The 11,311-nt window shown below is 37.0% G+C and overlaps 1 protein-coding gene across 4 annotated transcripts in view; it reads right to left on the minus strand.

Moving 5' to 3' along the window:
• Positions 1–453: 453 nt before the first annotated feature.
• Positions 454–11,311, minus strand: part of LOC106868608 (potassium voltage-gated channel protein Shaw) — a 78,922-nt gene continuing 68,064 nt past the window's right edge. For 3 of the 4 annotated variants that reach the window (XM_014913953.2, XM_014913952.2, XM_014913954.2), the window contains one exon: positions 454–8,871. In XM_014913953.2, the coding sequence (XP_014769439.1) occupies positions 7,675–8,871 (1,197 nt within the window). In that variant the 3' untranslated portion in view covers positions 454–7,674. Of the gene's footprint in view, positions 8,872–10,603; positions 11,063–11,311 lie in introns of those variants that run through there. The other variant, XR_001409315.2, reaches the window with a different exon arrangement.

An 11,311-nucleotide genomic window follows, 5' to 3' on the forward strand; every position in this document is an offset into this window, starting at 1 on the left:
CACACCTGATGAAGGCAGGAGGGTATATCAGTCGAAACGTTGTGTTAACAACAAACAAGATGAGGACAAATATCCGTCAAATGTAAATAATGTGAATAATGTACATAATTCTTCATTTCTTAAATATGGAACGGTAGAATCTTTGTAGTGTCTAACAGATTTTTACGGTGCCACTAATAGACCGGATTTGGAGAATGCGCATCAGTTTCCTTTGATCGTTTTTCAAAAGACCTAGTATTTCTAGGGTTTTATGTAAATTTCTAGGTACATAGACTAATGAACATATGTATGTATGTATGTATGTATCTATGAATGTATGTATGCATGCATGTGTGTATGTGTGTATGTATGTATGTATAAGTGTGTAACTTGACGTAAAGTACATAAAATGGTAAGAAAGATCAGTAAGAGTGCACCAACAATAGTCATTTATTCCTGAATATCGCAGACGCTCCTGAAATTCATTCTATATTTCGTCTTACATATTTATCTGTTCACCAGTCTTTCTGCGAAAACAAAATAAAAGAACAGTTGGCCACGACTGGAGTGCCTTTCATGAAAACCCTACTGAATCGCCATGAGTCGTGAATGAAATGTCACTCTGAAAGGAGAACGTCCATCGCGAAAAAACATAATCTGAATTATCTCCCTTAGATCGAGAAGTTAGACTTACCTCCCTTCTTTCGTTTTCACTGAATGGACAACATTGAGTCTGAGACAGTATATTTCATTTAATTATTCTTTTATTTTTATTTTGTACATATTTATTTTACTGTTTGTTCATTTTAATTATTGTATTCTTTCATTTTAGTTTAATTTATTCTGAATTTTATTCTTCATCGTTATATATAGGGATGGTCCTTTTGCCAGTAACCAAACGAACTATTATTTGACTGCCATTTTAGCCTTATCATTATTATTATTATTATTATTATTATTATTATTATTAGTTTATTGGTCAAAGTTCTATCGTCACACATTCTGTGACCTCTTTAATAACTCTCTGTTCTTCAACGTGAAGATCAAATATATAGTCTGTGTGTTTACTGGCAATATGGCCGTCCCCAAATATAACAATATCTGTTTCAGAACACGATTTCACATCAAGGGTCTTGCAAACCAAATACATAAATGCATTTATTCTATTATTTAGTAATTATCTTTATTTATTTTATTGCGTATTTAAAAATGTTATTCTCATAATTTTCGATTTCGTATTTATTAGTAGTCAAAGCATTGACACAGTTTTGTAAGCTTCGATCTTTTCATGACATGAAATTTGGTTAACATATTCGCTCTTCTTTCAAACGGTTGCATGTTCGTTCTCAGCGTCCGGCAACTTTGGTTGCGAGTGGTTTCTAATACAGTACTCACTTGACTCATATGAAGTCCATATAAAAACACTATTCTTGTTGTTGGAAAATAGATTTAATTCAGTATCCGTTTAACTCTATCAAGTGGCCCTGTTCATACCTTTAGCGAAAACCACGGTGGTGCAGATATTCAAACTAGGTCTCCTCTCTGAAAATATTAAAATCCTAAGCAGATTTCTGTTAAGTTGCTAAGGACCGACTATGCACCATACGAACGCTTTTAAGCCAAACCCACTGGGTAAAATATTTAACTGAACGTTGTGTAGGCAGCCAAAAGTGCAGAAAGACACTGCGTTATTTGTCTTGAGGGAGCTTCTCGTATAGACGCATAGTACTAAAAAGCAAAAAAAACTATGTTTGACGAACATATGGTGAGAGTATACACCTCCTGCTTATGAATCACAAACAAGCAGAAATCGCATGATGTCACAGTTTCACCGCTGGTGCTCAACATGTTTTGTCTGCTGCTGATATTTCTGTGATTTTTTAAAACTATACGTCGATACGAGGTGCTTTGAAAGACGAATACTGCAGCAATATGACGTGCTTAAGGTATATAAGTATGTACACGTTAGCTAAGATATAACGATTTCAATGTATGCATGTATATACACACATGTCTGTGATGGTGTGTGTGTGTGGTGAGTAAAGGATACAAATGATATGACTACGGGTGTTGTAGTGTTGATCAATAATGTGCTGGATCAGAGCTAACATGAGTCTAAACAACAATAACAATTTCATTTAATTGATTTAATAAACAGAGGGAGTAATGTAACTGACGAGTGCTGCGTTGTAGTGAAGTGAGAATGTCATTTCAAAATATCTTTCTCTGGATAAATCACTGTAAATTCATTTTATAGGGTGTTCCACATCAAAAACCCAATCGTCAATGTCAACGACTCTTGATAAAAATCATCGACTCCACTAGACAAGGTCAGCGACTCCACTAGTCAAGATTCCCGACTCCACTTACCAAAGTCAGTGACTTCAATCGCCAAAGTTAGTGACTCCAGCCGTGAAGGTCAGCGACTCTATGTCACTATCAGTGATTCCAAATGTAAAAGCCAGGAGCACCAGTCGTCATGGTCAACGACTCCAGTCTTCAAAAGTAATTACTTTGGTTGTCAAGGTCAGCGACTCCAGTCATCAAGGTCAGTGACTCTAATTATGAAAGTTAGTGGCTTCAGTTATCAGAGTCAATGACTACAGTCTGCAACAACAAAGGGGCGAGAATTATAGCTTCTAGCATGTCGACGTCTTCCCCCCAATTAACTCTGTAACGAGATCGCCCATCACTTAGAACTCTCAAATATGCGCTACAAATAATGACTGGGGTTTCGTTTTGATGGTATGTATAGGCCAGACACTCATTGGTCAAAAGTACTGAGAAATAAGATTACATTCTCTTTGATTGCTGGTGTTCTAAGTTGCGATATATTTCGCTCCTTTGCTTTTTTATTCCTGTTAATTTCAGGGGATATTACGGTAGTTTTAGAAAGTCTTTACGTTCGTCCAGTTGCCTTAGTCGTTAGTCTAGATTGATCACTATTGCACATTTGCATCTTGTTATGCAGTTTGTGATATTTCGTTTGATGCGTGAGAGACGACACGAATAAAAATTTAAATATTAGCCTCTTTAAAAAATATGTCTGTTGTTATCCTGGAATCCTATAATTTAACGAGGATGTTCATGAATGGAAGCTTATTCTTGCTAACTTCCATTGTAAATTTAATGAACAGATGGAAGGTGTTTACGATGTTATGAAACATATGCAGTTCTTTTTTTTTCTGATCTATTCCAAACTGTCCAATCTGAAAGTAAAGGCGTATATAATATTGAAATTGCGATGTCCATAGCAGTGAACTAATTAAATCCTTAATCAGTCGATAAAATGTCATGTTAATGAAATACGCAATCAACTAGAGCCGAAACAAATGCCACCGATCGCTGTATCCTTCACCTTCAGTTTGCGGTGTATTATACTCCAATTAGTTGAGTGTTATAATTAAACCAGTAATGAAATCTGCACCAAATTTATCAATATTTCTTTCAGAAAACAATAACTGCACTACAAGAACAAAGTTTCTTTTCAGCTGCTAAAAATGTATGAGAGTTAGACCATGCATACCACTGTGTAGAAAGTTCAAAAGAACCAAAGCAACCATATCTTGGAGAGTGTCTGTTCTATGATGACACCATACACAACTTGTGAAGTGTCAAATGAAACTAGTGCATCTTCATTGCCAGGAGCGAACCATGAATCCCAAAAGCACCCCCACACGTTATGACTAATCCATCGACTAACGAAGATGAGAATCAAACGGAGGCTAACGGGGCAGGGGAAGAATAACAAAAACAAAAATAAACCCGATGGAGGTAAAAAGCAAGAAAATACTCTTAAAAGATTGCGAGGTGATGCACACTTTCTGTCATAAAGTACTTTTTTTCCGCTGAGAGAGAAAGAAACCATATTTTATGAAAGAGAACCAGTGAACTGCGAGCTGAAACGAAATGAAATTCATAGCCATTCGCGAAAATAATAAAACAGTGTTCTGATAAGATATGTATGAAATATCCATAAGTGATATGCAAATGAGAAGGAAATAGGATTGTATTTTAAACCGAATAACAGAAATAAACACAGAGAACAATAGTTCAAATCTCAGATAGACTTTACAGAGTAAAGTTCGACGATAAACACAAGGCCTGCAATTTTTGGGGAGGAGAGGTTGACCAGAGTTCACCTAGTACTTATTTCATTGACCCTGGAAGGATGAAAAGCAAAGTTAACCCCAGCGGAAGTTTACGAAATGATATTTTATAACAATACACAAGATGTGGCTTCTCACTTGCCAAATTGAACACAAGTACTTCCCGAAGATTTTCGTCTTTCTACTTTGAACAATCCAATAAGGAAGTACACAGCAGACGTTATCAGGGAAGTGGGGGTACCTTGGTTAACACAAATTTAGATTTTAATTATTATTTTTTTTTATATAAAAATCTCGTTTTATTTATCGCATGTGTTATAATTTTTTAATATTTATTTCCATGTAAATTTGTGATTTATAAATTTTGAATTCGTCCAAGAAAATATTGTACACTCATACACGCCTTTCCTCGTCTTCGTATGTTTTCTCTGCCCAACCCCACATGTGTGAAGCTCCCTGTTTATTGTTACATTGTAGCTTTCTGTATCCCTTCAAGCTCTTGTGGCAAATAAAGAAAAGATTATCTGTTGTTGTTGTTGGTGTTGTTGGTGTTGGTGGTGGTGGTGGTGGTGGTGGTAGTGGTCATCATCATTGACACCACTGCTACAGTACAAGGAAGTCACACCAAGCCTTTACTCTGACTTTGCCAAGAAATTCGCCGTTTTTTTTTTTTACGTGAAATCCCACATTTGCCTATCGTGGTAAGGAAACCAGCGCGATAGACGCGATCGTTGCCTCTGTAAAACAGGTACAAACTCGCATTGCTGCACATTTAAAGAATAAGAAAACTTTGTGAATTCTTTCCAGCCTGGAGAAAAGTTTGGTCGTGATAAAGCTGAATGTTGTTCGCCATAAATAGACATCTGGTTTTCGATAATTATCATCGTGTGTGATGAAGGTGAGCGGAGCATCCTGAATATAGAAAGGTTACACAAAGACAGTGGTTGATCGGGTCCTGGTATGGAGATAAACATAAAGAGAGAACATGAAAATATTTGAGAAATTCTTGACCTCTTCATATACTAAAGAGCGCCCAGTAGTCGGTAGTGGTAGGTATCAGACCCACACTACTGCCGACCCTACATCAAAAGCAGCATCTACAAGAACCAAACCAGTGACAACAAACTCAACTAGAGCCGCAAAAGCAGAAGCAAAATAAATAAGAGTAGAAGCAGCGGTTTAAGCAAAAACGTTAACCATAACCAACATCACGAAAGGAAGCAAAAAAAAACAAAATCGATTTCAAGGTCAAAAATGAAAACAACGAATACTAAAACGATGAAGGAGAATGTAAAGAGAGATTTACTGGACGAAAGGAATTCCCAAACATAGAGACAGTTGAAGGGAAATGATCTCATTTTTGGCTTTTTAGAAAGAAGCACAACAAAATGATTTTTTTTAAATCTCCTTTGATATATCTCCTACTTATCAAACGAGTTGATCGGGTCAACAGGTCTTTCGAGGACCTTAATGAGTGACTTTCTCAGTTTTCTTTCTTTAATCAAAATTTCTTCACTCAGATAAATGTTTGCTGACTGGGTTCAACTTGTTCGACGAGTTCAGGTCACTGGATATAGATGTGATGGATATTAGAGAGACCAGAATCTCTGGAGCAAACGTACTCGAGCCCATTTTCCATGACTACAAGGTATACTCATTCCGTGATCTCTAAGGATCTGAAGAAGGGTCGGCGTATTATTCGTGAAACCTTTAGACTTCAATGGACTGACAATTGTCTTGGACCCGTATCTAAAAAGAGTCTTTATCTGACCAGCAGATAAGAATAGCAGAAATTTGTGGTCTACACGATCGATATAGATAGGGCCCGTTGATAGAAATTCAGTTACTGGAAAAACAACAGGATCGGATTGGCAAACTAGGGGACAGTTGTCGAAAGGAATTTTCGACAACCAGCGATGATGATCCTGAGGAGGATGAATAGAGAGGATCGGTAGCGTTTATTGAAGAGTTCTTAATAGAGAGATTGTTTGAGGAGTTACACGACCAACAGACTAGCGGCGAGAATAGCTTTTAGCACAAAACACAAATGTTATGTTGCCAGGGATAATGCTCGTGTGCTAAAAAACTGTAGGGAGCTAATAGCTTTGCAATAGGCCGGAGAGGGCGAAGAATGACATAGAAACCAAACCACAATCTAGTATTTGATGAACATAGACGGGCGCGAGATACTCGGTTCTGAACAGATGTGTATGGCTTTCTAGCACTAATTGGTCCGACACTTAGAGGCGGACAATGAATTGTAAACGGTAGTGGAGTTTACTGCCTACCTCGTCGGCCTGTTGCGATCAACGGCAGAAGATGATAAAGAGACGGGAAGGAGTTGCACGAGGAGCAAATATCCTGGTTTGGAAAATCTAACCTGATATTGAAGAATACATGCTAGATTTGTTGGGTAGCCTCTTGGAAGATGTCTACCGCAACTGGCTGTGGAATAAGAGAATTCCAAGTGCTGTGAACTGAGGAGTGGTAATGCTGCTGAAAAAAGGATACCAACAAGAGATATGTTGTAGACAACACTTGGTCCATTACAGTGATAAACGCAAACTTAAAGAACATAAGAATGTTTGCATCAATTCCTACCCCAGTAAAATATCACTGACAAAGTTGTGGGACCCGTACCAAGTTGGATCAATTGAAAGCTTTCGATAAAGTTAACCAGGAAACGAACTCATTTCATAGGCTTGCTCACTGCAATGTACAGCAGCTTCTTCTCGGTAATGATCACTCGTGGAAACCGTTTCCGTATCGCGAAATTCGTATCGTATCGCGAAATTCGTATCGTATCGCGAAATTTCCACTCAAGCCACCTTTAGAGGATTTTTGGCAGAGTTATATCAAACAGCAGCTGTCGCGCGTAGGGTACATACGACTATTGGCCGAGTTCTCATAGACATTTCCAACTTTCACTTGAAAAATGGGAGTAGGGTTAAAGTGGTGGCACCGTTCTCAATGAGAGTTTGGAAAATGGTAAGAGTAGATGTGATTACTCTGAATATCCATCTGAAGGCTGGAGAACGACGCATGCTCTTTGTCTCCAGAATGATCTTGTGGAGTTATTCGATCGGTCCTAGATTCACGCTCTTTTGCACCAGGAAGGCGGCACCATCATCATCATCATCATCATCATCATCATCATCACTATTATTATTATAAAATAATAGTTTACAATTTGTATACTATATTATGTCATCTTTGTTCGCATTCGATATTTCTTTATAAAACTCCACATTTCGCTCTGTCTCTCTCATTTGTCTCTTCATCATGTTGGCAAATAAAAAAATCATTATTATTTTAATTATTAATTTATTACTTTTAATATTAGTATGATCATCATCAGCAGCAGCAGCAACATTATCATCGTAATTTTTTGGTGCCTTCTTTTATAGACGGCGTGGCGATATGTAATTTATAAGAATCAACGACTCGTACTGGCTTCAGGTATTAAGGATATCAACATTAGAAATATTAAAATAAGCAAAATCACAGCAACATTTGAATAGTGGAAGTTAATAACATTCAATGCCGGCGACTTTCACCAGATTGTCGCCCGGCAATACCAATGTCTTTATAACATAGATGTTTCAATATCGTTTATCTCGGGTCCACGGATGACATTTGAGTTTTCACCATTCATATGGCGATGAATGTCTGAATTATCCCAATTATTCTTGCTTGGTACTGGATTCCCAGTTTCTTTAGGTTTCTTTAATATATGTGATCCATTTGTCGTCTGCTTATTATTATTGGCAAGCATGTAATTTCGAGCAATTCCAACTCGCAAGCGTCTGAGATTATTGCGACTTGGCAAACTGTCGTAAGATGGCGGATGAAGTTTTGACGAAGAAGAAATATGCAGACGTGGTGTACGTTTTTCTTGTGGTTCATTAGAACGTAGTTTCGACGAAGTCCCAGGTCCCATCTCTTCGGCTGGTAGTTCAATTATTTGTTCAGTTTCTATCAACTTTTGCAGCTGATCCAAATCTTCCTGAGCTTTTTTCTCACGTTTCTCTGCTTGTTGCATGGATTGCATATGTTTGTAGTACATGACGAAATTACTGACGATAATAGGAACAGTGAAACCGACCATTAACAAACCAGTGACAGCACATAACGAGCCAACAAGGTACCCTGCGTCACTTGATGGAGACATATCTCCATAACCAACCGTAGTCATAGTGATCAGTGCCCACCACATACCAATGAGAATATTGGGGAAATTTTCCTCCTCGGCGTAATAGATGAAAGTAGCAAACATAATCATACCGACGTTCATAAAACAAATCATCAACAACAAATCCCAGAAACTGGCTTTGAATGTGTACAGCATAATCCACAAGCCTGGGACATAACGGACCAAGCGGAAAATCCTGAGGGCACGAAATATTCTTAAAAAATTCACGTAGTGCATGGTTTCCAATGCAACATTAGTCTCAGCTGTGTTGGTAACAATGATGTCGATATAATCAGGGAGAATTGCAATGAAGTCCACAATATTCAAAGCATCCTCAACGAATTTTTTCCATTCTGGACAAGTGAGGAACCTTGTGATTAAATCAAATGTGAAGAATGCGAGACAAATAAAATCGATTGTGATCAATGCCGGATGAGGCACAGTGAATAATGTAGCTTCAGAGTTCGTTCTGTTTCTGTGTAATCGTCCCAAAATGTCACGTTCCCCTTCTACTCGGCCGACGGGATGAGTAGCTATGATGAAAGACAATACGGACAGTATAATAAACACAACTGTTATCATGCCATAAATCTGTCGATAGAAACAAAACAAAAAGAAGCAATTAAAATATGTTATAATCTTTAATAACGAACAAAAGTCATTTATCGTAGACAGTGGCACCAATGAAAATATTAGAAACGATTTGGAAGGCAACACATGTGTACAAAAATAAAACCATTAAACGTATGTTAATAATCCATGAAACAAAATATTCAACCAATTTTTACCACACCATTGGGAAGAGTATTACTGGCGAGGAATAATAAAAGACCTTTTTTTATACCTCTATATTGTATTCCAGGAAGAATATCCTCGAACTTCTTCCATTTTACTTGGTCGTTGGACCTATAAGAAATATGAGCCAACTCTACCTCAAATTTGACCTTATCGTCTCAGATAAAGAAAAGACAAATTGAATAAAGAAATTCTAAAAGTACATCTTAAAACAGTGTTTTTTGCCAAACTGGGATCGTATGACCCCTAAAGTTCAGTCGGTCCATAGAAAAGTTTGGGAAGTAGGTGGTGTCACAGACAAATGAAAAGAACCACACAACTATCAATCCGGTTTCGCCTAAAATTTTTTATTACTGTCTGTAACACTTCGAAATTTACATACTAAAATATATATACACGCACATACAGAATTTACTTTCTACAATTGAAAGTCTATCATGAAAGGAAAAAAGGGTTTATTTAATACTTCGATAATAATTCATTATTGATCAATCATGTTTCAAGTTGGCATTGGAAAGTCTTGGATGAATTAAATATTATGTTACTGCTTTGAAGTTCATATATCCGATAACAATCTCTAAAGGTAATTGCCTGCTTCCGTTTTTTTTTTTTTTCTTTTTTTGCTGGACAAGCAAAAATGAAGCCAAAACTGACTGTGATGACATCATAGAAAAACCTTGAGAGCAAACAAAGGAAGGAACCATTGTGAAACTAAAACATATAATTGGAAATAATCGAAAAGAAAAAGGATACAGTAACAATTTGAAGGATTCAAAACAAAAATTCAAAAAATACCACCGAAAAATTGATTCATTGTAGCAAAGTTAAGACGTTTAAGAAACACAGGACATTAAATCAGTAGAGAAATGAAGGAGACTGGAGAATAAATACATTTGAGAAAAAGATGCAAAGCATTATGATGCTGGCTAATATCCATACATTTCAAGTTAGATAACGAAACCATAAATGTGGCCGAAACGGGGAAAATATGAAAAGAAAATATCTTTTAAAAAAAAATTAATATTTCTCTGAACAAAAGCCACGCCTGCACCTATCCCCCACTTTTTTCAACTGTTGTAACCCATTTTACACAATTTTCTCTCAGGTGCAGGTGTGGCTGTGTGCTAAGAAGTTTGCTTCCCAACCACATGGTTCCGTGTTCGGTCCCACTGTGTGGCACACTGAGCGCATGTCCTCTACTAAAGCCGACTACAGCTTTGAGAGTAGATTTGATAAACGGAAACTGAAAGAAACCCGTTGTATATATATATATATATATATATATATGTGTGTGTGTGTGTGTGTGTGTGTGTGTGTATGTATATATCTAGCTATACGCGTGTTTATGTGTGCATGTGTTTATCTCCCACCCACACCCGCTTGACAATCGGCGTGGATTTGTTCAACAAAACCGTTCGAGGTTTTGCCCCAGCGTGGCTGCAATCCAATGATTGAAACAATTCAAAGATAAAAGACACATACCTCAGCCTCGCCTAAACAAACACAATTTATAATTAATGACACCATATTCTCCTCAGTAGACAGAGTTTTATTTTATTGCTCGTTTCGTTTTTACATTTTTTATTTTCCTTCGTATTTCCTGTGCCTTGTTTCAAAAATTACCCAATCGAAAATAAATATCAGAATATAACTTATTGTTACAAAAAAAAAGCCATATTTTCTCTTTTTTTTTTTTTTCAAAAGTCATTCGTACAGTTTCGTAGTTCGTTATTGATAAATAACCACCGAAAAGAGTCTTTTGTACTCGAATATAGATTCAATCGAAATAAAGCATAGCGTCCGATACATCTTGGAACATAGCAGACAGAAAGTATGGCGCATCGTCGACGTCTGCTTCTTTTGTTCTGAATCGGCCTTCACAAACATCCCTGAAGCTTCTTGGGTTCACGAAATGATGCATCCGAAGATAGGGACAGTAGAGGTTCGCTTTGAGTTGTACCATTCTTCTTTCTCATATGTAACACCTCTACGTAAAATGATAGCAAAAATCAATAGCTTCAATGAGTGTCATATAGTTTATTGATCTCACATTCAATCAATCAAATCGCAACCAACGCGTAAACATTGCCTCATCAATATCTGCTTGCACACACACACACACACACACACACACACACACACACACTCACACTCACACACACACATGATATGCATGTGTGTATGTATGTATATATATATACATACATATATACATATATATATATATATATATATA

This window comes from Octopus bimaculoides, chromosome 14 (assembly GCF_001194135.2).
Source record: "Octopus bimaculoides isolate UCB-OBI-ISO-001 chromosome 14, ASM119413v2, whole genome shotgun sequence".
Lineage (NCBI taxonomy): Eukaryota > Metazoa > Mollusca > Cephalopoda > Octopoda > Octopodidae > Octopus > Octopus bimaculoides.